At 56.4% G+C, this 26275-nt stretch overlaps 1 protein-coding gene across 1 annotated transcript in view; it reads right to left on the bottom strand.

Moving 5' to 3' along the window:
- Positions 1 to 26275, bottom strand: part of Crocc2 (ciliary rootlet coiled-coil, rootletin family member 2) — a 48645-nt gene that overhangs the window by 21119 nt on the left and 1251 nt on the right. The window contains 17 exon segments of the mRNA XM_033764749.1: positions 2781 to 2957; positions 3491 to 3660; positions 4012 to 4118; positions 6373 to 6566; positions 10748 to 10894; positions 11243 to 11418; positions 11632 to 11792; positions 12009 to 12208; positions 12287 to 12478; positions 12579 to 12692; positions 12775 to 12871; positions 14015 to 14212; positions 14631 to 14734; positions 17743 to 17908; positions 18984 to 19090; positions 20281 to 20429; positions 21048 to 21198. Coding sequence (XP_033620640.1) covers positions 2781 to 2957; positions 3491 to 3660; positions 4012 to 4118; positions 6373 to 6566; positions 10748 to 10894; positions 11243 to 11418; positions 11632 to 11792; positions 12009 to 12208; positions 12287 to 12478; positions 12579 to 12692; positions 12775 to 12871; positions 14015 to 14212; positions 14631 to 14734; positions 17743 to 17908; positions 18984 to 19090; positions 20281 to 20429; positions 21048 to 21198 — 2610 coding nt within the window.

Below are 26275 nucleotides of genomic sequence, written 5' to 3'. Positions count from 1 at the left end.
CATCAGTGGGCCCGACACCATGCATGGGTTCATGCTAATGGGCTGATGCAGGATGATGCCTGTGCTGACCAGCTGTGTGGCCAGAGGTACCAGCTCAGCATGGCCAATCACTGTGCTGATCTCCTGGACCCAGAGCTCAGTGGCCCTGGCTGTGGGCACAAAGATGACCTGGGAAGGTGATGTGGTGGCTCCAGAGGGGACCCAGCCTCCACTGAGCTCATCTCACTTGTCCTGATGTGTTGCCTTTGTGGGCTGAGGCACTGAGGGGTCACAGGAACCCTCACAGTTGGCATTGGTGGCCTGCAGACCCCCGGATATTTGGCTGGCATGTTATTAGGGTGGTCATATTGGAGATCTGTGCTTAGCCTGGAAGTCTGCATGAACTCTGGGGCTATCAGTGCCCTGGGCTGGGGATTTGTGTGGCTCTCCGTGTCAGAGAGGGAGTTTCTAAAAGCCATTGTGTCTGCCCACCACCTGGAGCAAGCCCATGTTCGTGCTCTGCTGAGGCCCCTGAGTTCTGCACAAATCGGCCCATCAGCCTGTGAGGTCTGAAGACCAGCGCTGTGCCTCTCCCTCTAGGGCCTCACTAGTGGGCATGACAGCAAATATTGGTTAATATTCTTGGCAAAGCTCCATGGAAGACAAAGTGTGGGTGCCCCCACTGAGGGCTTCACTCAGTCTCCGCTTGGGCCCAGCAGCCACAGAGAGTGCTGGTGACAGTCTCTGCAGAGGGGCTCAGATCTGGGCTCCACAGTTTCTTGTCCTTCTTGGGTCTGTGGAGGATGGTCCGAGGCTGAAGTCACAGCTCCCCTGGGGAAGCTGTGGACACTGCCCTGGTCCTTTCCCTTCTCTACCATTTCTCACACTGATGCCTGATGTGGGAGAGTGAGCAGAGCAGATGGGGTCCCAGAAATGTCCACCACTACGCCGTCACAGCTGCCCCTAGGCCTGGCCTTCTGTATCAACAGGCTACGATGCTTGAGTTTACAATGTGGCCCCTAAGGAGGTCACTAGAGTACGGCTCCTGTCCACCATGCAGCCTGCCCTTCTCTCTGTGGTTCCCCTCCTCAGTGTGTGGCCCTGGAAGCTGTGACTATAGACACAGGCCTTGGACCACTGTCCACATCCCCAGATGTGCTGTTCCCCAGGAGCTCTTTCTTGGTCATCTTGGGTGAGGTCCAGTGTGCCCCGGGGGTCTCCAGATCAGGTGCATCCTTCTAGGCTGGTGCTGGTTCAGACCCCAGTCTTACCCTTTCCTCCAGGCCCCAGCCTCCTGTCACCCTTGCTGCAGAAGCCTTGGCTCTGTCACCTGGGCCTGCTGTGTGAGGTGCTGCTGAGACAGACTGCCATCCCTAAAAGCTCCTCAGAGGCCCAAACTTCTTTCCTCCATTTCAGGTTGTGCAGCACTGGCAGGTAGGAACATGAGCCTCAGTGCCTGGCAGGTGCCTGATGTAGCCCAGGCAGAGGAGACATGTGTGGACCTTGGTTTTCTCACCAGTTTGGGTTGCCTATCAGCATGGGCCTCAGAGTGTCGTGAGGACCAGAGTAGAAACTGTTAGACAGTAACCCTTGGCTACTGCAGTCACCATTCCTTGCCACAACTTGTAATTTGGGCTGATACAGTCTGTGTCACATTGTGCAGTGACACATTACTGTGTTTAGTTGTCTGCTTCAGGGTGACACAGCATGCTGAAGAGACCTGGACTGAGGGTGGCCTTCCAGACCATATGAGTCTCAGCCTGTGGGATGGAAAGATGGCCAGGATGGTGGATGACAATGTGCCTAAATTGGAGATCAGTGTGGATACACTAAAGAATGGCTGTATAACTGGCCAATGAGGTGGATGGATGGAGGGCCAGATAGATGCACAGATAGATGGACAGTCAGACACATGGATGGATGGATGAGTAGGTAGTGCATGGGTAGGGGTGTGTGTGTATGGGTGTGTGGGGGTGGATGTGAAGATGGATGGGTGGGTAGATGGGTGATGTGTAGGTGGACAGATGAATGGATGGATAGGTGAGTGAGTGTAGATGGATAGTTGGATAAATGTATAAATGAATGGGTGGGTGGATCGGTGGATGGATGAGCAGGCGAGTGGATAAGTAAGTGTGAAGAGGTGTGGATCGATGGTTGAATGGACATATGGGTGGATGGATGGATAGATGGATGAGTAGGTGGGCAGATGTGTAGATAGATGGACAGTTGGGTAGATGTATGGATGGGTGGCTGTGTGGATGGTTGGATGGATATATGGAAAGATGGATGGGTCATATAGGTGGATGTGTAGATGGGTGGATAGTTGGGTAGATGTATGTATGTATGGATGTTTAGATGGATGGATAGGTAAGTGGGTGGATTTCTAGATGCATGTATGTATGTATGAACAGATGGACAAGTGGGTGGATGTGTAGATGTATGTATGTATGTATGTACAGATGGTTGGTTGGATGCATGGATGGATGGATAGGTAAGCAGGTAGATGTGTAGATGTATGTATGTACAGATGGGTGAATGGGGAGTGGATAGTTGGATAGATGTATATATTGGATGGATGTTTGGATGGATGGATAGGTGAGTGGATATGTAGATGGATGGACAGGTAGGTAGATGGATGACTAACCATCAGAACCACTGTAGAAGATCAAAGCTGCATCAGTGGTAACTTGAAAGGCTACATCTCCTGGGGAGAGGGTTATGGTGCCATGAAGCCCTTGTACAGGGTCACAGAAGACAGTGAGGTGGGCAGAAGGATCCTTTCCCTCCCATTCCATCATCACCTGCTGCATCTTGTGCTCCAGCTGGAGGAGGCTCTCATCCTGCTCCTGTTTCAGCCTCTGAATTTCTTCCTCTAGAGCCTCCCTCTCAGCTGTACATTTTGCCACCAGCTCCTTCTCTTGCTTCTGCAGGTGTGCAGCCACCTCCTTCTCCTCTGCCAGGCTCAGACTGAGAGTCTCCTGGCCATGACAAAGGACAGGCTGTGAGTTTGGAGCACAGGAGACCAGCAGGTGTCTATGGTCCCAAATAAAACTGGGCCCACAGGACACCAGGCATGGACAGTCAGGCCAACTGCTCTCCCCTTGTCTTCTCCTCAGGTCCCCAAGCAGAGGATGGGAAGGTCCTTTCTGCATCTCAGCATTTGCCATCCCACATCTTACATCCCAGGTCTTCCACTGCTCCTAACCCTCTACCATGTGCCACTGACAGGAAGGAGCATAAACATAGTCAAACAAGGCTTCTGGGGTTTGGGACCAGCAGGACAGTGCAGATGGATGCCAGAACTCCCACCCCTCTCCTCAGCCCTCACTGTTGCCAGGGCAGTGACTTCAGGCTCAACTCCAGACCCTACAAGAGCTCCAGGGAGGCCCTGTACCACCCACCTGGTCTCCAAGGTGTGAGGATGCCCTGGCTCTGCCCCCAGCCTCCAGGGCCCTCCCCCCAGGGAAGACACAGCTCTCAGAAGCATCCAGGTGGGCCCAGGGCAGGCAACCTTCTCCCTCTGGAGCCAAGCTAGGTCCTCCTGGTGCATCGTTGCCTGGCTCTCCAGGGCCAGCTTCATATTCCGCTCCTGTTGGGCCACCTGCTGCTGCAGCCGCCCCACGTCCTGCCGCAGCCTCATCTCCTGTGCCTTGCAGTTGCTCCTCAGTTGCTCCATCTCCACTGGGAAATGACGGGTAAGTCAGGGCTGGTCACAAGGCCACCTGCTGAGGCGCTCCATGGCCTTAGCATGGCCAAGGAGAGGTGACCACTTGGTCTGCCTGTGACCAGCACATGGCAGGGGCAGGGGGAGCAGGGGTGGGGGCACAGGCAAGGGTGCAGGAGACTATGGCACTGGCCCTGAGGCCACAGCCCAGTTCTAAGCCCTGGGCCAGCATGTTATAGACCAGGGTACATGAACTCTGAGCCCATGTTTGTATCCCCTGGGGCCTGGAGGAGGGAGTAGCACCTCTAGGAGCTGAACCTGAGGTCAGACTCAGCAGTGGGCAGTGAGGCAGAGCCACCAAAGGGCACCTTGCAGAATAATCCGGGCCTCCTCCAGCTGCTTCTGCTTGGCCTGCAGCTGTGCCACCAGTTGTTGGGCCTCAGAGAGGCCGCTCTCCAGACAGTCCCTCTGGGCCCTGCAGAGAGTGACAAACCAGTGTATCACCCATGTGTCCCTGCAACACAGAGCAGCATGTAGGAGCCCAGTCCAGGCTGGAGATCAGAAAACCACAGGGCACCTCATTCATGCAGAAGCTCCAAGAATGGATTGGACCCTGTGCAAAAGATATTTTTTGGGTGAATAAGAAACTAAATTCAGAAACAAAACAAAATCAATACTCACAGCTTCACAAAACTGTAAACATGTTAGAAAAAACATGAAGCATATTATGTTATCTTCTTGAGCAAGACACAAAAGCCATGCAACAAAAATAAAGAGGCCAACAGAACTGAACACATGGACAAAAGGAGGCAGAGTGTTCCTCCTGCAGAAGATTCCATAAACCAACTTCAAAGACCAGAAATAGATGTGGAAGTACAAACACATAAACAGGGCTAGCATCCATCACACACAGAAAGCCCCTACCATTCAGCGACAGGAAGTCAGCTGATCCTACAAGAGAGGAAAAGGACTGCTATTTACAAAGAAAACAGCAGGCTGAGAACAGGAAGTTCGCCAGTCTCATGGTGCCCAGGCAGAGTCAAGCCACAGCCACTGCTAGACCCGCATCCGGTCAGCAAACTCGGGGACAGGGACCAGCTCCACATTGGCAGGGACCATTTTGGGTGGGCCTGAGGGCTCCAGGTGCCAGTTCCCTAGGAGCATACGTGTGCTGACACTGACATGTGGGCTGCTCGCAGTGGCTGCTGGGGCTTTTATGAGACCCAAACAGGAGGCTGATATAGCACACGCATGGCAGGTCCCCTCTCAGGAGCCCCATGCAGTGCCTCTGTTCTCTTGCCCTGGATGGAGTCCCCAAAACAATCTGCCAGGTCAGAACTCCAAGTGGGCCCGAGTGAGGCTCTGCACACCTGCTCACACTTCTGAGAGAGCAATGAAAGGGCCTGAATTCCTGGCCCCGGACTCACCAGCGACTGCCCAGCCTTCACCCTGGGTGGGGGCATTTGTTGTCAAACACACCTAAGCAACATGTGATCACACAAGCTCTCAAATACAGACAGTGCACACACAGAGCAAATGGGGATCCCAGCAGATGGGGAAGGCTCTGGGGCCCTTGGGTCAGCCCAAGCAGCCCATCTCAGCCACCTGTGTCTCTTGGCAAGACCTGGCACCTCTGCAAGGACAGCACATCAGGACTGGGGATTCCAGGGCTCCTGATGTTTTTGGGAAGGGGTCCTCTGGGTCTGGGTCAGAACCTCTGGAGACTCTGCTTACTGCCTCATGGTGCCCCTCTACTCTAGTCTCCACCCCTGTAAGCTCAAGTGTTCCATGTTCCCACACCATGACCCTCTTCCAGCCAGGTGAGCAAAGAGCTTGGAACCAGCCTCCACCAAGATGCCACCTGTCTTGTCTCAGAGTGTCTCTCCTGCCAATCAGCCTGGAAGTCCAAGGGTGCCTCTGGTCTCTCTCCCCCTGAGCCCTCCAAGAGCATCTTCCCCGCTTCTAAGTCTGGAGGTGTAGGTCCAGCTGTTGCAGGCTGCCCAGGAGGGGTGAGCCAGTTCCAGAGTGGTATGCAGACAGGAGTCTGGTCCATTGTGCTGGCTGAAGAGGAGGCTAGCACTTTATGGACAGAGAGAGCAGTACCCCACGAGGCAGCCTCCTCAGGGCCTGGCAGCAGGGGTTCCCTTTCCTAAAGCAGACCCATGTGAGGCAGTGATCAGAGACTGTAATCAAAACCCTGGAACTCTGGCTCCCAGGATTACTACAGAGGTGTCTGGTGGATCAAGATGCATGGTGGAAGCAGCTAGGGGTCCTTGTTAGGGAAAATGTTCTTGTGTCTAGAGTGTATGCTGGCCATTTTGCCCCATCTCTATGTGAGCCTATTTAGGAATGAAATCTGAATCAAGCAATGCAGATGGAAATAGAGACAGGATTCTGAATACTATGTGAGCCTGGGTCCAGCCTTATCTGAAGACAGATTCATCCAGAACCTCAGACCCATGAGCAAGACATCCCACATCTTCCTCCTACTGGTCTGAACTAGTTTCTGCTACTTGCTCCATCTCCTCAGGAAGGTGACCCCAGGGATCTCCCTGAATGTACCTCCTTTAGATGATCTGCTATTCTGAAGACACAGCTCATCCCTCACACATGGACTGGAGACACACTTTCCCTGCCCTATATTACAGTATTGCAGTGCCTGCCTCAACCATCCAGTACACTGTGGGCTCTCCAAAGTGGACATGCCCTGGTAGGCAGGCCCATGGCACCTGAGATCAGCTGTCTCCTCTGCTGCAAGATGGCCTTGTCTCTCCAGGGCCTCCTGCTTGGCCAGGAGCTGGGCCCGCTCCTCAGACAAAGCATCCTTCTCCTGCAGGGCTTGCTGCAGAGTGTCCATCTGGGCCTCCTGGTCCTGCAGGCTCTGTGCCAGCTGCTCCTCCAGGGCTTGTTTCATGCTTGTGACCTAGGGGTGGAAGAAAGGGGACAGTGGCAGAAAAGAGAGTAAGTGGCTGAGGGAGGGACCTCCTGAAGGAAAGGAGGGGCCACAAGCAGTGTGGCATGCAATAAAGGGAGAAGGTAGAGCACAGGCATAGGTACAGAGTGTGTTTTATAGTAGAGGGGAGGTCTGTTCCTCACACTGTGGCAGAGGTGCTATTGAACTGGGTGCCTCCACTCCCAACCTCAGTGGCACCACAAGCATTCAGAGGACAGGACGCATGGCATGGAAGTGGCAGTGGAAGGTAACAGAGAACTGGTACTGCAGACCATTTCATCTACCAAGGACATCACAAGCATTTAGACAAAATGCACTCCAGGAATACCCAGGAGTCCTCAGGAGCTGCAGAGACAGCTCAGACTGAAGATGCCAAGGTCTTGGAGAGGAGGGAAACAGAACAGAAGAATGATCCCACCACTTGGCAGCCTCTCTCCTCAAACATTTGCTGATTTAGAGTTCAGGCCAAGAGACTGAGATGACAAGGAACTCACAGTCATCAAGTACACCCCAAATCTCAAGTTTTACTCATAGAAAAGCTTGATTCTGGTTGAAATGGTAAGTCAGAAATAGACTACCCCTCCTAAAGAATGAAATTCAGGTGAGTCACCTCAGCCCCTCATCAGATTATGGTGCTCATCTCTTTCCACTGCCTGTTGGAATTAATGTAAGTCTTCTCTAAAAGAACAACATCATCACTATTCTTGTTATTCCTGTAATTTCTCATACATGATGTTTGTCATTTAATATGACGAGGCACACAAAAAGAGAAGACCACATAACAAAAAACAAACAAACAAAAAACAAAGGTGAAGACAGAAAACAAAGATATTTCCTCACCCCCACTGGATATCCAGATTAGAGTCATCAGGCACAGAAGTCAAAATAGCACTTTAATATGTGCAAGATGATAGATGACAGGATATAGAATTTAACAACAGAACTGGATACTAAATATGAATTATATCATTTAAAGATATATTTGCCAAAATTAATTAATATATAGGCCTAATGGCAGATTAGAATAGAAGAGAATACTAAAAACCTGAAAGATAAAACTGAAGGATATTCAGAACTGAATCACAAAGAGAAAAAAGATAGAATATATAAGAAACACAATATAAAATATACAAAAAGGAGAATATTATACTTGGAGGACAAAGGAAAAATTCCATCGTATGTATAATTTGTCAAATTCAAATTTGAACAAAAATATTGCAAAACAAAATTATAGACAAATCTTCCCCATGAATATAAATGCACAATCCCTAACAAAATATTATAAATTGAATCTAAAATAATAAAATAGTTATTAATCTATGACTAAGTAGGTCATCTCAAGTGTGCAATGTTGGTTTAAAATTCAAAATATTGATTAATATAATTTATCACCATAATAAGAAAAATGACAATAAAATCATCTTAATAAAGGTAGAGAAAACATTTAACAGAATTCAGGACCCATTATTGCTTTTTAAAAAGCATGTGAGGAATGAAAAGGAATGTCCTGGATCTGTTAAAGGGCACTTATAAAGAGCACAGAAGTAACATCATGGTTAGTAGAGAAATATTGAATTATTTCCCTGTGGTTGGGTTTAGTGGAAGGATGACCACTTTTCACTTCTGTTCAACTTTGTTCCTCAGGTCATGGAGCAATAAGAAAAGAGAAGAGAAGGTATTGAGATGGGAAAGGAAGTAAAATATTTGTGACCCAAAGGAACATTATGCATATAATTTGTCAGATTCCAAATCCAATGAAGATGTTACAAGGAAGGAAAATTATAAACCAACATTATTCATAGATATAGGTATAAAAATCCTATAAATTTAAAGCCCTAGTGTTTGTAAGTGAATTTGTCAAGGTCACATGGCTCAAAGTCAATACCTGAAACTGTAGTTCTAAACATTAGTAAACAATAGAAAAAGGAAATTAAATCAGAAATACAATTTACAGTATCAAATCTAGGAATGAATCTAATCAAAGTTGTGCAAAATCTCTATGATGAAAACTCTAAAGCATAGGTGTGACAAATGACATAGCAAAGGCTCTCCACGTTCACAGATATACTATGTTCATGGATAGAAGACACAATACAGGCTTTCCAGTCTCATCAAATTGGCCTATAAATCAAACACAGTCCTAATCAAGGTCCTTGTGGGCTTTATGAGGAGGTAGGTGATAGAAACTGACAAGTAGACTATAACTGTAAATGATTCTGCAAAGTGTTACAAACACAAAACAACTTGAAAAAGAACAAGGCAGGAGGACACATACTACACAATTTCAAGATTTCCTAAAAGGCTATAAGACAGTGTGGTTTTGGTGAAAGAATGAATAGACTGATTTGCATAGATCAATAAGTCCCACATATAAAATTAAGTTATTTTCAATACATTGTCAAGGTAATCCAAGGAGAGTCATTTGTCAAAAATAGTGCCGGAACAACTGGATATTAGTGTGGGAAGCAATGGGCCTCCATTCCCACTTCATCTCACACACTGTGGTCTCAGACATCAGTGTGTGTTGGGATTGCCTGGCGGGCTCATTGAAATCCAGGTTTCTAATCTTCCCCATGGAGTCTCTGACTCAGCAGGTACGTGAGGCACAAAAATTAGCAGTTTCCAGGTCCCGGTTGGTGCTCATGCAGCTGGTCTGGAGAACAGACTTGGAGAAGCACAGATACAACATGGAGTGGATCAAAGCCCTGAACTGAAAGCCAGGTGAAAATACAGGAGGCAACAATTCCTCACACAGGACCTAAAAATACTAATCATGAAAATAGAGGAGATTTGACAAAGTTTTATACCCATCATAAATATTATGAAGAAAATAAAGGGCTTGGGATGTAGCTCAGTGGTGAAGCACTTGCTTACCTAGTGCAAGGGGGGCCCTGGGTTTAACTTCCAGTATCACAAAACAAAACAACAGAAAAAAGAATGAAAAGACAAGACACAAACTTGGGGAAAGTTCTGGCAATACATCTAACTGGCAAGTTCCTGTGATATATGAAGAATTTCTACATATCCACAGCCTAAACCCAAAAACACAAGTTAAAAAATGAACAAAAGACTCGAAGAGACATGAATATTCAATGGACACATGAAAATGTGCTCAACATTACTAGTTATAAGGGAAATGCAAATTATAACCTTGGTGATGTATGACTTCACACACAAAGAATAGCTAAAAATAAAAACATGGTATTAAATGTCAGTAGGGGCATGGAGCCCCTTGAGCTGGCCACTCAGTGGTAACACCAGAACCCTGGAAAACTGCCTGGCAGCTTCCTGTAGAGCTCCACACACTCCTACACACCACTGCACTCCTGTGTTACTCGGGGAGAATGAAAATCCATGCCCACGAATTGTACATAAAGGTTCTCGGCGGTCTTACAGCCTGAATGTCCAGCAGCGGCTGGAAGGGGCAGCTGTGGCTTCTTCCCTCACGGTGTGTCACCGCGCAGCAGAGAGAAGTGCTAGTACACACTGGCCACTGGCCAGTCTAGAGAGGCACAGAGTACTAGCGAGTCCTTACTGCTGTCCTGACTGCCACACATCAGCACAAAGGCTGCCCGCCCGAGGTGTGGGGATACTTGGGTAAGACATCCCTCTTGGAGGGGGACAGATGTGGCCAGGTCTCCAGTACTGCAGTTAGCAGGGGCGGAACCAGTACGTGTGACATGCCCACCGCAGCCTCACCTGGCCCACCTGCTTCTGGAGCTGGGCCCTCTCTTTCCTGAGCTGGGCCACCTGCCCCTCCAGCTGCTCCTGCCTCTGCTCCAGACACCCACATGCCTCCTGCAGGCCTCGCTGCTCATCCCACACACACTCCAATGCTGCTCAGCCTGCACCAGTTCCTCCCTGGCACCTGCCTGCTCCTGCTCCAGGGCTCTCCTCTGTTCCTGCAGCTGGTCCCACTCCTGCTCCAGCTGCCAGGGGCCCAGGGTCTTTTTACAGTCTCCACACCACACCCCCTTGGCCCTGGTGGGCTGGCCACTGTTTGTCCCGGGCACTGCCCCCATTGTCTACCTACTCCCATTCTCAGGGTGTGTGGGTATCAGGATGGGAGAGACCCAGGGCCTGAGAAGGAGCCTTCCAGCTGCCCTGGAGAAACTGAGTCATGGGGCAAGCCACCCTGGTCCCTGCCTCACCTGGAGCACCAGGCAGTTCAGGGAGCCTTTATCTTGGGCCAGCTGTTCCATCAGGGCAGCCATTGTAGCCAGTGAGTCCTGCTGCTCCACCCCCTCTGTCTTCAGCCGTGTCACCAGCAGCTCCAGGTTGGCATTGCTGGACTGAACCTGGGGAGGGCAGTGGTCACGGGAGGGGATTCCAGGGAGGGATTAGATCCTGCAGCAGAACTGAGCTGCAGGGCAAGAGCGAGGCAGTGTCACGGACACGAGCTGGAGGCTGGGGTGCAGTGGAAAGACCCCACCTGGGCCCTGGCAGGTAGAGGCCCCAAAGCTCCCTGGAGGAGGGGCTGCAGCCTGGAGACCCTGGGAGCAGGTGTGGTCTCGGCCCAGCTCACGGATAGGGTAGCTCTGGCCAGGGCTGAGATTCCAGACAAGCGAGGTGAGGGCAGAGAAGTGTTGGCACAGAAGGCTCAGGGTGCAGAAGGGCACACGGGAACAGAGCAGCACAGGGCGTACCTGGGCCAGGCTGCCACGCAGGTTCTCCCGCTCACTCTCCGCCACATCCTTCTGCAGCTGGGCCGTGCTCAGTGCCTCCTGGGCCAACACCAGCTCCTTCTGGAGCAAGGAGACCTTCTCCTCCAGCTGCTCCAGGCGCCCCTGGCTGAGGCCAGAAGGCAGAGGGTGGAAGTCATCTCAGGATGAACTAGGGTCACTCAAAAGACTCTAATGCAGGGCAGCCATCAGCAGCCTGTCCAAGTCCAGGGAACCCTAAGAGGAGCGGGGAGCCCCCTGAAGCACAGATGAGACTGGAGGGGGAAGTGGTCCCACTCCAAGAAACTCTGAGACCCAGAGAGGGTACACTGTGGCCCCAGCATGGGTGGCAGAACCAGTCACCAGCTGTGGACCCCTGAGGGTCATGACCTGAGGCCCCTACCTCTGCTCTGCTCCCAGCGCCAGGCTCCTGTGCAGTTCCATGCCGGCTGCCTCCAGCCTCTGCCTCTCTGCGTCCAGGATGTCTGCCTCCCCTTTCAGCTCCTCTACCTGCATCTCCAGGGCTGCTTTCTCCCTGAGGGCAGGCAGGGGTTGGGAAGGCCCAGGCTATGACTCGGAGGAGGAGGAGAGGGCATACTGGCCAGGGCTGGGTCATGTGCTGGAAAGCTGTAGTAGGTATGGAATGGACAAGGGCCTGGCAGGCCACGTCTTCCAGAAAGGCTGGCCCCACCCTGGCCTCTGCCCAGGCAGCACCCTCCCCACTCCCCACCAGGCCTCTGCCCCCCAGCACCTTCCCAAGAGCTCAACCGATGCCTGGCAGCACCGTGCCTCATGCCTCTGCACCTCCAGCTGGCCCAGGAGGTCTTCATGCTCCTGCGCCCTGTCCTGTAAGAGCCTCTGAGAGGCCCACAGCTCCCTCTCACATGCAGACAGCTGCTCTCGCAGTCCGGCAGCCACGGCCCGTGAGGACTCCAGCTGTAGGCGCAGCTTCTGTGGGGGTGTGTGTATGAGGGGCCCCTCTCCAGGGTGAGGCGGCTTGGCCTTGGTGCCCCCGGGCTGGGGCCCCACCTGCTCTTGCTGCCTTCTCCTCTTCATGGCCGCTTGCACTGCCCGTAGCGAGGGGTCCAGGCCTGCTGGGGAGCAGGCCTGTGGAGCGGGGGACGGGGAGCATGGGGGGCTCCTCTGTCTGCCCCACACCTCCTGGCTTTCAGCAAAGCTGCTCCATGGCCGCTCTGGGCTCCTGGTGTCCTCCTGGGCCACCTCCAGGGTGCAAGAGAGGACAGAGGGGACAAAGTGCAAGACCACAATTAGAGGGGCTCAGGGTCACCTGGCCTTCCCCCCAGGGCCAAGCTGGCCTAACCTCCTCGATGCTGGTCAAGACTCTCCGCAGATATTGGACCTCGTCTTGCAGGGACTGGACCTTGGGCTGCAGAGTGTCTTCGGCAAGGTGGCCCCCACTGCGCCGCTGGGAGTCCTGTGGGTAGAGAGCCTCAGCCAGGCAGGTGGACATCACCACCCTCCTCTCTGGAGAGGCTCCCCCTCTGTGGCCCACAGACCTGGCTCTGGATGTTCAGCTTGAGGGATGCGATCGTCCTCTCCCTCCGCTTGCTCTGCTCTGTGAGCTCCTCTGCCAGTAGTGTCTGCTCAGAGAGCCTAGGAGAGCCCCGAGGATGCCCTGGCTCTGTCCAGGCTCCTCCTGGAGGGATCTGCCCCCTCCCCAGGGCACTCCCCTGCCTGAGGCCTGACTGCTCGCCTCTCCTGCTATTGACCCCTCAGTGGCTCTGTCTCAGGAGTAAAGCACCTGCCCTGACCTCAGTGTCCAGGGCCGCACCCTGGCCAGCCAGCTCTGCAGCTCCATGTCTAGCACTGGCCGAGGCCTGCTTCATCCTCCCAGCACAGCTGATGGGCGCTGTCTATACCCCTGCTGAGCAGGCCCCCTCCTGGAGCTCCCTGTGTCATCAGCCTGACAGCGCTCCTCCCCCTGGGGTCCCTGTCCTCAGTCCTGCTGCCCATGCCACCACAGCTGACTGTTTAGCTCTCTGCAGCCCATACCCACTGCTCTGGAGCCAGGCTGGGTCTGCATGACCTGGATGCTCCAAAGGCAGGAGGCTGGTGCCTGTCAGCCCTGTGGGCCGCTGGCTAAATTCCTGTTTGGTGGCCCAGGGCTGTCTCCTATTTCTTTTTCTTTCTTTTTTGATTTTGTCTTGGATGCAGGACTTAATTATGTAGCTCAGGCTGGCCTTGGATTCACTAGGTACCCCAGGCTGGGCTTGAACTTGTGATCCTTCTGCCTTAGCCTCCCAAGGGTTGGGATTACAGGCATGCACTGCCACACCCAGCTTGTGTCTCTTTTTCTGTTGCTTCAGACTTCCGAGCCCCACATGTGGGTTGTGGGTCCAGAACTTTCCATGTTCCCTGTGAGGATCCCTGACCCCCGGATAGGATGCTGGTCTCATTCCCCAGGACACAGGGATCTGGCCTCTTGGCCTCCACTTCCACCTTTGGACCTGACGCTCCAACCCTTGGGCTCCAGGCACAGGAAATAGTCCATGTTCTCCCTCGGCACCCACTGTGATCCTTGGTGTCAGGGGAGACCTAGCCTTTGCCTCCAGGGGAGGCTCAGATCTGGGCCCCTGGGACAGTGGCTCAGGACAGAGTGTGGCATCAGCAATATACCCTGGTATCAGCCTGTGGGGGCAGCAGGACCCCAGAACAGGACGAGGCATGACCCCTAGGAAGCCATACTGGCTGGCAGACAGGGCTTGTGCTGGCCTCCCCACCCTGACTGCTGCCCACCTGGCCTGAAGCACCACCTTCTCTGCATCCCAGCGGCCCTGCAGCTGCAGCATCTCTTGGACCTGCTCCCGCAGCCGCTGCTCCAGGGAGCTGGCTGCACTATTGGCCGCCAGCTGAAGATTGGAGTCGAGGCTGAGGCATGCTGTGTGCAGGCGCCGCGCTGTCCTGGCCATGTCTGTTCGCATGTCTGAAAGACCCCTTGGGAACAAGGCACACTCACTGAGCCCAGGCCCTGGTTGGGACTGGGGAGGCAGAGCAGCTCCCATTGCATCCCGACATCCTCAGGAGAGGCTCTTGCCATGTGGCATCTGATGTCCTATGTGCCACGGAGTGGAGGGGTGCAGCTGGAGAAGGTGAGCAGGGCCAGGGGCCAGGCCAGGCAGGATGGCCTTGGCAGGACACCACCCTCTGAGCTGCAGGGTCCTCGTGTGCAAGTGAGAAGGCCCAGGGGGCCCAGGACAGACCCACACAAAGCTCCAGCCATGGCAGGATGTGTCCCCAAAGTTCTGCCCTGCTTCCTTCCCTTTCCCTCTGCCCTCTGTTCTCCCCACTGGCCCTCTCACCAGCCAGCCTGAGGCTGGGCCAGGTCAAGAGCCTCACTGTGAGGGGGGCTCACCTCTCAGTGGCTGCCCGCAGCTCTGCCAGCTGTGTCCGCAGGGCCATAACCTGTCTCCACAAGAGGAGCAAGTCTTGGGGCTCCCTGGGGCCTGGAGGCCAGGCCTGGAAGGAGAAATCTGTGTCCACTGCAGGCTGGCCTGGCTCCATAGGTATGGAGCTTTGTCACCCACCAGCTCCTGGAGCCCTGATGCCCAATGAATAAACCCTGGCCCCCCAGCCATGCTGTGCCCCCAGGGAGAGCACCCTACACCTGCCAGGCAGCTCAGGGAATTGGGATGGGACTCTATGGTGGGCCCATAAGGCAGGGCCTTCCTTGGCTCAGCCTGTCGCCCCACAACTGGTGGGCCAGCCCCTGACTTCCCTACACCCAGGACAGCCTCCTTCCTCTAGGGGGCGCTACAAGCTGTCCAGACACCAGCCTGTGCGGGGGGGCGGGGGACCTAGGGGTATAGGGACAGCTCTGCTGCATGGAAGGGGCCAATGACCAGGAGGGTGGATTAAGGTCACTGAGGGGAGGCAGGCAGAGGCTCTGCCTTGCTGGGTACACAGTTGTGGCCCGGAAGAGCCTCATGCCATCCTAACTTGAGCTCAGCCACCTTGGGCGCAGCCACCTCAGGCTGCAGGGGTCACCGTGCCCCAGGCTGGCCCAGTTACCTGGCCTGGCTGGCTGGGTGCAGTTCTACCCTGCTGTGCCACGCTGTTCAGGACCCTCACAGCCTTTCCCTCCTGAGCTACTCGGAGCCCTACCATCCTTGGCCAGACCACTTCCTGCCCTCAGCATGGCAGGCAGGAGCAGTGCCAAGCCCATCCTCATGATGAGCAGGGCTGGGTGGTTGCGGCAAATGATCCCAGGCTTGGGATAGGTAACTGGGAAGCTTCCTGCCAGACAAAGCAACTCTCACAGCCTTCTCAGGCCGGAGGCACTCTAGGGACAGAGTCCAGGCGTAGAGTCTCCCCCTGTGGGTGATGCCCCTATGCTGCAGGAGAGTAGGGGTGCTGCAGTGGGGGGGACTAGAGGGTGGGCTGGAATACTCCAACACATCCATGCCACAGACCACATGCACATTCAGGCCATGTGCTCAACGTGCATGGACACCGCACACACCAGGCCTATACACATGTTCTCAGAAACACTCGTACTTAGATACGAACACACATCACACATGCACACACACACACATCACTTCTGCAGGCTCAGATGTGTACACTCACACACCACACTGATATCTTCTATGACACGCCACACTCTCACACACCATACCCATACACTCTGACACACAGGCACACTCACACCCCACTCATCTCTTCCCACATAAACACACACTGCACATATACCACATGTACATATATACTCACACACATATACACATGCTCACATCCCCCACCAGAAAACACATGTGTGCCAAAGCAGAGACCCTTGCCTGTCTAGAATGCTAGAAGTGAACAGAGGGAAGAAAATCTGCCCACGGATCCAGAACCACAGCAAGATATCACATGACTGAAGCCCACATGCACGCATCCTCATTCTCAGACACCCTTGAGCCAAAAATCTACAGGCACCCACCGGAAGTGAATATCCCTTTTGGAAATACTACATTCACTCCAGATTTCAAAGAATTTTCACAGAGTTCCAAAGAAAATAAGCAGCTCTTAGTTAAACAACAAAAATCACCCGAGACACAAGGAGGCAAAGCAGCAGGGTAAGAAGCCAGCAGAACAGCAAGTCCATCTTGACATCGACCCAGACCACAGAGCAATGGCTTTCAAAACACGGTGACTGCTGAGGCACAGAAACACAAGCCAGGAACAAGGTATCTGGGGAAGACTCAGCCAACACTTCCAAAGGCGAGAAAGACAACATTCAGAGCCTGTGCCGAGCAGCAGACGTAAGATCAGACATCAGAAGAGGATGCTAGGGGAAAGGCTGTGAGGACATTGCCAACTGACTCTGCAGTCCAGTATGGCACCAGCCCGACTCAGAGCAGAAGTGGGCACATGCCTAGCTGGCTGTGGAGAGAGGGGAGCCAGGCAGTGACTTTGGGAGTGATAGCCCTTCCAAAAGTGACAAAGGCACAAACTTGATGAGCCATGACCAGAATAGGAAGCAAACATGTGAGAAGAAGGGCTGTGACACTGCTGAACACCAGCCCAAAGCTGAGCTAGAAAAGGCCCCAGGCCTCTGCATGGGGCTGGAGGAGGTGCACAGTGCACAGCACAGCGTGGAAGCTGGAGGCACAGAAAGGACCTGCACAGCAGTAGAGCAGCAGCAGCAACAGCAGCAGCAGCAGCAGCCAGGAGTGCTGACTGGAATTTGTGACACAGGAACCTGCCTGTGGTTGTCACAAAACAGGCCTGGCTGCAGATGTGGACAAAGCCACACGTGTGACACCTCCACAGGCCCATGCTCAAGCCCTGCACTGCAAGACAGGGTCTGTCACACACCTCAGCTGGCTCATCTGATGTCCTGGGCCCCTCTGCTCCTGGTGGCAGCCGTGTAGCTGCTGACTTTTACCTCCACCCACAGCTGCTCCCTCTGCCTTACTGGGTGTGAGGAGCCAGTGGTGGCCTCCTGGGAGTGGGCATGTTTGAAGGGACTCTGTGGGGAGCCTTCAGGAGAGAGAGGTCCTGCCAACGGATTGTGTGGCAGACACTGGCTGCATGTGCAACCCCCTTGTTGGAGTGCAGTGGGGACACATCAGTCCTGTTGGAGACTTCCTCAGGCACAGAGCCATGTCAGCCACGGCCATACTCAGCTCACAGGGCCCCGTGTCCAGGGTAGACAAGAGCATCACACCTGTACATGTCCCTCCCGCAAGGCCAAAGCCTGGGGCCTGGGGCCTGGCCCCTCAGGTGTGGCTGGCCAGACTGCTAGAAGTAAGCAGCCCGGCCAAGGCCCTCCCTGTGTCCCCATCTGGGCCAGGGCCAGGCCTGACTCATGCCCAGGGCCTCCTCCCCCAGTGAAAGGGCCCAGGGTCCCCAGTGCCACAGGTGCCGTGACCGCACCAGATAGAGGATGGAACCCTGCGCATGCAGCCTGCTGAACCTCTCCCTGCCCTGCCTTTTGCCACAGCAGGTAGCCTCTGAAGTCAGCAAAAGCGGGGAGGGGGCACCTGTGTCTTGGTCCAGTGCCATGCACCCCTCAGCTTCAGTTGGCGCTGCAGGTGGACCACACTGTCCGCTGCCCTGGCCAGCTCTTGGGCCAACCTGTCATTGGCTTTCTGCATGTGCTCTAGCTGTCCTCGCAGGAGGGCATTCACCTGGGCGAGGCCGGCACTCCTGGATGGGACAGATAGACCCACGCTGCATGCTGCTGCTGAGTCCCAGCCCCAAATCAAAGCTCTGTAGAGCCTTGAGCAGTGCTGGCCTCCTGAACTGGGTCCCAAGGATGGCAGCAGCTGATGTCCTCCTTCCTGCATCTCCCCAGCCCTGAAGCTCTGCCACCACCCTTGGTGCTCCACAGTGCAGAGGAGCAGGAGCACTGCAGGGTCCAGGGCCCAAGGGTGCAGAGGGAGGGTCCCTGTGGGAGAGGCCCCCAGCAGCTGGTCTACACCTGGCCAGACTGACCCTGTCCTGCTCTAGGCTGCATAGCCGCCTACAGGCAGTGGCCTCCACTGAGCTGCTCCCCTCAGAACTGGTGTTCACAGTGCTTCCCAGTACTGCTCCTCTTTCCTGAGTCCCCAAGGGTGAAGCAGCTGTGAGGGGTGCTCCACACACACTGACCTCCTGGGCCTGGGCCTGGGCCTGGGCCTCCTGGCAGCCTGCAGCGCCCCATCACAGGTGGGGGCTGGTCTGCTAGTGGGTTACAGGTGGGGTGCAGAGTCAGTGCTGGGATCTGGGCTGATGTTGGGTGCTGGTTTCATGGTGGGGTGCAAAGGTGAACAAAAGAGCATCTGACCATAAAATCAGAGTGGCTCAAAGCCCAGAGGGTGGGGAGCTGGTGTCCCGAGAAGGGGAGCCAGCATGAGCAGCAGTGGCCCTGCCACCAGCCTCAGTAGGCATCAGGGGCTGGGGAGCCCCACAGCCCACAGTGCGGTCTGCGCTGGAGAGAGTGACCTAGGTGGGGGAGGCCCAGGCGTGGCTGCAATGGTACCAGGGAGCAGGGACCTCTGCTGAGCCCAGTGTGAGTGGAGACGTCCATCCACCATCCTCCCCTGGGTGGCCTCAGAGCCCCAGGTGGGTGGAGACTGGTGGTGGGGCACTGGTGGCGAGGCCATGCTTTCCCTCACTTTCCTCTCAGCCCTGTCCACAGCGGGCAGGTGGGATGACTTGGGACCATGAAGCCTCCATCCTGACCCTCACTGGCCTCAGCTCCCAGGTGTGGCTGGCTCCCGGCTCTGCCGCCCGGCCTCACCTCTGCTCCGAGGCCTCCAGGTGGCCTAGGGCCTCCTCCAAGTCCACGCTGTGCTCTAGCTCTGACCTCCGCAGCTGTGCTTCGGTGGTCTCCAGCTGGGCCTGCAGCTGGGGGCCAGCAGCCCATCAGGGCCCCACAGCTATGCATCATCCACCTGGGCCTGGGGACAGACCTGGGAGGCAGGCCCTGGAGGCCCTCTAGATTCCCACACCTGCATTTCACCAGTGGGCACCTTCCAGCGTGGGCCACCTCCCAGCCCTGGTCGAGAGGAGCCTGGGACATGTGTCCTGCCATTATTGCAGAACCCAGGCTGCAGAACCCCATCCATCAGAAGCGTCCTGGGTGATCCAGGCCTAGTGGAACCCAGAAGACTCACCAGGACCCATTGGCCAGGGCCACGGGGCTGTTATAGGACCAAGGAGCTGGTCTGGGGGCCCAGGAAGTGATGGAGAGGAAGGCCCTGGGTTAGGGCTGGGGGAGGATGGTGTCCCCTCAGCAGTAGGGGAAATGGTTTGCACCTGATGGAAGTCACCCTGTCATGCTGGACACCAAGACCCTCCTTGCCTGCCGCCTTCCTGGAGGTATCGGGCACGAGGTTGGGCTCCTGGCACACACGCCCAGGAGTCTGGGAGCACAGATCTGACTCACAGGCTTACTAACCACAGGGCTTTTGTGGCCTCTGTCCCCTCGGGCTGTTCCCAACAGCTCCACCCTGTGCTAGGAAGATCCCACCCCTGCCTGGCCACGGCCAATGTGAGCAGGGGGCAGCAGGCTGAGCCCTTGAGCTCCGGGTCAGCATGGCCCAAGCAGTCCTGCCCTGGAGCTGGGTGGGGCATGAAAATGGGGTGTTTCCCACACAGGGCAGGGTGCAGTGGGAAGGGGTGGTGGAGCGGGGCTCATGGGAGGGCAGGGTCTCTTGGGGTCCCAGGAGACCTCCCAGGAGAGGCCCAGGCCCAGGGGCATTTGATGCTGGTGTGGCTCACACATCAGGAGGTACAGATTTGTTCAGGCCTGGGTGCGCACCACCCCCTCTGAGCCTCATTTCCTCATATCCCTGATGAGCAGAACTCAGGGAGGCCTGAGCATAGCATAAGTGGTGGCCAGGCATGGGCGCTGACCCTGAAATGTGGGCCATACACACACCTGTACCTGCTGCACGTCCATTCTGCTGAGTGGCCTAGTGGGGCCTCATCATAGCCGCAGTCTGCCCACTTGTCACGCAGGATCTGCATGTGCCATGCCGCCTGCTGGGCTCTGACAGGCAGCCTGCTTTGAGGACAGGCTGAGCTGCACTCACCCGCTTGCTGAACGCATGGCACCTGCCAGCCAGCTCATCCCGCTCAGCGCCTGCCTGGGCCAGCAGGCCTGCCAGCCGGACCAGCTCCTCCTGAAGCAGCTCGCTCTCCTCCTGCACGCGGGCCACAGCGGCAGGCAGCTGCAGTGCCCCTGTGAGACCAGCCCATCAGCCTCACTGCTGGGCTGCCCGGCCCCTTTCTTCTGGTCCCAGGCATCACCACGCGTGACCCCTGCCCAGCTGAACCCCCACAAAGTCTGCTTGGTGGCTTGGAGCTGGGCACCAGAACTGGCACCTCAGTGCCAAGGGAGGAGCCACTCCCCTAAACACAGGTGCTGGGGGTCCTCTCCCCTTGCCACTGCCTAGATGCCAGCACTCCCCAATAAGGCAGGACAGACTCTCAGGGTGGGTGGGAGTGCACCGGCCACAGTGGGCCAACAGCCTGACTGTAGCATGGCCTTGTGTGCACCCTTTGCCTGTGACAATGAGGTCGCTGTGTGCAGGGTGCTGGGTGGAGGACACAGGCAGAGCCTGGGGTGGATGGGGGGCTTGTACTCCTCAACCAACATCAGCCATTGGGGTTCTCATGCCAGTGAAAGTGCAGAAGGAAGCAACTGCAATGCTGGTGTTAAAATGCTGGTCCCTTGTGCCAGTGGTGGGTGCCTGGAGGACACCCTGGGAATAGTGGCCACTGGGCCAGCGGGCAGCTGGGCCACAGGACAGTCAGGGTTGGCTCCCTGGTCCAGCCTCCACTGTGCTGCCTTTCTCACCTCGGGGTGACTCGCTGCCCAGGCTGCTGGCCACAATCTCGCGGATGCGGGCAGGCACAGGGGTGGGCGAGGCCTGCCGTCCTTCCCCACGCATGGTCAGTGCCCGGTCTTCCTTGCTGGCGGTGGGGCTCAGGATGGTGTCCTCCAACTTCTGAAAAACACCAGGGGACACCTGGCATCTGGGCACACCCTAAACAGCACCAGGCAGCCCACATAAGCCAACAGGGTTAGTGGGGCCACCAGAGGGTCACCTGAGGCAGCGAAGGGCCTGGAGAGAACAGGGCAAGGCAGGTACTTTGGTTTCCCACCTAGGATGGGATGGCACCTGGCCCTGCTTGTGCAGAGAAGTCCTGGCTGCGGACAGCCTCAGCCCCAGGACCTTTGCCTCTGGTCCCTGTCCCCTGGTGCAGGGCTGCTCACAGCTGGATGAACACACAGCAGGGATGGAGCAGGGCCTGAGCCCCATGGGCCCAGCCCCAGCTACCCCTCCCTTCCCAAAGGAGGGTGGGCTTGCCCAGTGCCTAGGGGCTCCCCTTGGGCTTCACAGAAGAGGGGGACAGCCAGGGGCACCCTCCTTCCTGGTGAGTCCTGAGCAGCTAAGCTGCCAGGGAAGAGATCCACACAGGCCCAGTTCAAACTGGGCACAAAATCCTAGGGTCTAGGTACCTGGAGGTAGACCTTGGGAGTCTCAGGTTCTGGGCAGCAGGGACCTGGACAGGACCTGCTTACCAGATCCTGGGGGCTGGCCCCTTCCTCACCAGCAGGGAAGTTCCACACATGGGAACAGAGAAGGTGCTGTGGCATGGACAGGGTACCCTGCCCCCTTAAGGGAGTTATGACTCAAGAGGAGACCCCCGGGGTTTCCCAGCCCTTTGCTCCCATAGCTCCCAGGCCATCACAGGAAGACCCTTGTCCTTGAGGTCCCCTGCACTGGGAGACCCTCCCACTGGCAGCTTCCTGATTGCCTGCTTTTCTCAGCCCTGTCCCCACTGCCCTGACTCTAACTCCAGTCTGGGCTGGAGGCCTCTTGGGTGCACCCCACCCCCAGCCCCTGCCAGGCTTGTGTGTGCCATGAACTCCAAGCACCAGGCCCCAGTGCTCCTTCATCTGGACCTGTCTGCAGGGGGCCAGGACTTTGGGTCACCCACCAAGAACACACTGGGGCCTGGTACATGGCCCCTGGGTCTTGGGGAGGAGCCACCCTCATCCACATCCCCAGAGGACCACAGGTGTGTGGGGGGTGGTGGGCAGCCTCCCCTACAGCAGCAGGATGGGGAGGCAGGAGTGGGTGAAGCCCTTCTGGGTCAAGCTGGGGTGGGGCGACCTCAGGGCCCCTCCCCCCAGGAGATGGCAGGAAGAGGTCCAGCCATGGTCTCTCCTGGTCTCTCTCTTTGCATAGGAGGAAACTGAGACCCAGGCAGGCTGCAGACAGCTCTCCAGGCCACTGATTAGAGACGAGGGATCTGGCCTGGCCCTGCACCCCTCCCTTTTCCCTCCCCTCCCCTCTCCTGCTGCTCCCTGAAACACCCGTGGCGCCACCCGCTAACGGGAAGGCGGCGCACAGCTCAGACTTGACTCATTCCAAGCGTTCACAGAGGGTCACTTATGAGCCTTGTCCCAAGAGTCGCAGGGGTGTAATGGGTTCCAGCTGTGGCCCAGTGTGGCCCGCCAAGCCTGGAGGGAGGGAGGGGCAGGCAGGGCGTCCCGGGGCCACCCTCCCCTCCCTTCTCCTCCCTTCCCCCTCCCTCCCCTTCTCCCTGCTGTTCCTTTCACAGAGGGACAGCGGAAATGGGGGAGGGGCAGGGCCTGGGGTGGGCAGGCCCTGTCCCAGGCCTGCACCCATTGCCCTCCCTCCCCACGCTTCCCTAGCACAGTCTCTAGCGTGCCTCCTCCCCTCTGTCCCTGTTCCTGGTGCCCCCAGGCCCTGCAGCCAGGAGAGGTCACCTGCATGCTCCAGGGTGGGGGCCCTGGTGGGTGGTAAGGCAGTGAGGAGCTTGCTGGAAGGGCTTCTAAGCAGTCTTAGAGTTGGGGGGCACCAGGGCTGGGTGCCAGGTTCCCAAAAGACCCCGACTCAAAATTGAACCTGGCCTTCCTCCTGCCCCTGGGACCCTCTTCGTCCACAGCCCAGACAGGAGGGCTGGGCACCAGGCCCTGAGCAGAAGGACCCTGGGCAACAGACCAGGGAATTCCCGTGGGCCCTCCCTGCTCCCCACTCCCAGCAGCTGTGTGGAGGGGACAGTCCCCATGTGAGAGGCCTCCTCTCCCCTCCCTGTCAGACCAGACCAGGACTCCCTCACAAGAGACATAGGCTGTGGTTTCCCTGTGCCACCAGTGTGCATGGCCTCTGGAGCTCCTGCCCTTCCTGTGGCCCTGCCTGCACCCCATCTCATTTGGGTGGGGGTGTCCCGGGCTGAGGTGGGGTCCTGGGGCTGCTGCCATCCTCCACTATGGGTCTTGGCTAAGGTCCCAGAGGGTTGGCCTAAGTGTGGCCTTGTCTACCCCATGCTGCAGATGGGAACACTGAGGCCAGGGACAGCCACTCAGCCCTAAGGTGGGGTGGGGGAGGCTATGCCCACTTGTGGCACCAGGTGAGGGGTTGGAGGTGCGGGGCTCCGGGCTGCCCTTGGGCTCATCCAGGGCCCACAGCTTCCTCTGCCCCACTCCTGTCCCTGGCATGGCCTTTCCCACTGCTCCTTCCAGACCACTAGGGGTCAGAGGCCCTGTGGGCACATCAGGCTCTGTGGTCCCTTCTTGTGCAGGCTGGGTGGGAGAAAGAGAGCCCAGGTGCAGGCCCTAGAAGGAGCAGGACTGGGGCCTGCCCAAGGAGCCAGCCCCAGGGCCTCAGCTGTGGGCTGGGAGGTGTGTGAGGGGTCTCCACATGGGGCACCCAGAACAGAGGCTACAGAGGCTGAGTGTGGCACTCTCTGCCCACCTGGTGACCCCCTTGGCTCCTGGACACACCTCCAGCCAGCAGTACTGGTCACCCTCTGAGGAGCTGTGGAGCTGAGGGGAGGCCTGGTGAGGCAGAGTTGGGGACGCACACAGTGGTAGCCTCTAGGGTGGAGGCTGGTGAGGCTCCCCCACACCTGGAGTGGCAGAGGCAGGCCAGGGCACTGCCCTTCATTTAAAATCACCGAGGGACCCCAGAGCTGGATGAGGAGGCTGAAGCAGAGGGTCTTCAGGGCGCCTTGGAGACACTGCGCCCATGTGGCTCTATGGATAACCGCAGGAGGGCCGCCTGTCGGGCTCCTGGGAGTCCAGGCGCCAGCAATCAGGGTTAGAGAGCTATGGGTGCGGATGGCGGGCCAGGTCCAGTGGGCCCCACTTTCATAGCATTTCCTGACCTAAGTTGGATGTCGGCCTCCTTGTGGGTGGGGAGTCTGGGCAGGTGTGGGACTGCTCTGGTCACTGCCCATGAGTCCTGTGCCCCCTGGGCCCCAAATACTGCGGTCATGGTTGTTGGACTGACAGCCCTCCTCCTTGGGCACCCACGGCTCAGGGCCCCGCACCCTCCATCCATCCAGGCCAGCCTGGTGCTGTCCTTCCTTGCCTGGCCTGATGTAGATGGCCCTGGGCAGGGGGTCCCCTGCCAGCCCTGCTTCCTTAGGACAGAGCTCTGCATGCCCAGCAGAGTCCACCTCCCCAAGACCATGCCTCTGCTGCCTCCCACTGAGACCTCCCTGTGTGGCGCTCCAGGTGGGTAGCACGCCAGGGCAGGCACATGCTGCTGGGGACAACGGCGTTCCTCAGCTAGTAATAAACCAGTTCCTCCAGGTGGGCGTTGGAGCAGGCACTGTGGGAAGAGGGCAACTTCCATGTCCCTAGCCCCAGCATGGCCTTGGCACCCAAACAGGCACAGACACTATTCATGACATGAATGACCGGAAACTCTGATGGACCAGCCAGAGGTGTGAATCACAAGCTGAGATTGACTCAGCAAAGAGTTTAAGGTGAGGGTGCTGTCTGTCTCATGTGCTCCTGTGCCCTGGTACCTGTGCAACTACCTGGGAAGGTGGTAGGCAGACTGACCGGCAGTACGGGTGTGGGTCTACATGTGTGTGTGTGTATGCATGCGTGTGCAGAGTGCAGGAACAGTGTGAGCAGAGGCCCAGGATGACATCTCTGGGGGGCCTGGGAGGGGGCAGGAGAGGACTGTGGGGAAGGGAGAGCCCCTGTACCAGAGGAAGTGGCCACTGGTCAGTGCAAGGCTACCTGTCCATCCCAGTAGGTGTTCCAGAAGCCTCGCACATGGCCACCTGTCTCGCAGCTCACTCCTGGATGGTGGGGGCTGTGAGGCTGCTTGTGGCTGGGACCTCTCTGGCCATTCCTGGTTCCTGTCCCTGTGTGGTGGTCCTGTGCCTAGAGCCTTGGGGAATAGGGTCTCCCATGTGCTAATGGGACAACTGGGCTGGGGGCCAGTTGCTGGGTGAGCAGGGCAGGATCAGCTGCTGGGATCCCTGCCTTGTCTGTCAGTCCACTGGAACAGTGATGGAGAGGACCAGTAGGGGCCAGAAACTGAGTCAGCCCTGCTGCACAATGGAGCTCCTCAGAAACCCCAAATGAGGCTGTAATGAGGCCCTGGGGTGCTGGGTCTGGGTGCCAGCTCCTCCCGCTTTTGCCCTGGGCATCTCTTCCATATTCTGGGAAGAGTGAGGCTCAGCCTGCTTCTGTGAGCTGCTCTGGTACCTGCTGACCCCAAGAGAGGGCTGGGAGAAACCACTGCACAGTTGATGCTGAGGGACCCGCTGCCCTCTGCCATGGTCTGCACTCACTCCGGTGGCAAGTGTTGGAATAAAATTGACTGAGGGCACCCCGTGGCATCCAGAGCTGGAACCTCAGTCAGCCTGAGGAGACCCACACCGTGGAAGTCAGACTGAGTCAAAACAGCCCCTGCAGGTAGCACCCTGCTGAGTTAGAAAGTGTACACCAGAAAAGGGCAAAGCCAAAGCGGAAAACTAATATGGAGAACAGGACAGAAACTCCTCAGAAAGTAGGCTTGCCTTATGATCCAGCTGGCCACTCCTGGGTGTACACCCTCAAAAGCAAGCCAGACACTCAAGAGGGTTTGTGTGAACTCTGCAGATGGTGATGTTACCTACCACAGCGGACAGGGGGAGCATCTTAAGTGGCCCTCAGTGTGAGGGGGTAAAGCAGCACGAGGACCATCCATATAATGGAATATTCTTTTGTCTTGAAAAGGAGGGAGATTCTGGCCTACCTGCCACACG

This window comes from Fukomys damarensis, unplaced genomic scaffold, assembly GCF_012274545.1.
Source record: "Fukomys damarensis isolate Sample0158 unplaced genomic scaffold, DMR_v1.0_HiC HiC_scaffold_16, whole genome shotgun sequence".
NCBI classification, from domain to species: Eukaryota; Metazoa; Chordata; class Mammalia; order Rodentia; family Bathyergidae; genus Fukomys; species Fukomys damarensis.
Note: the sequence above shows the minus strand (reverse complement) of the source record. Positions and strands in the feature narration are given on the sequence as shown.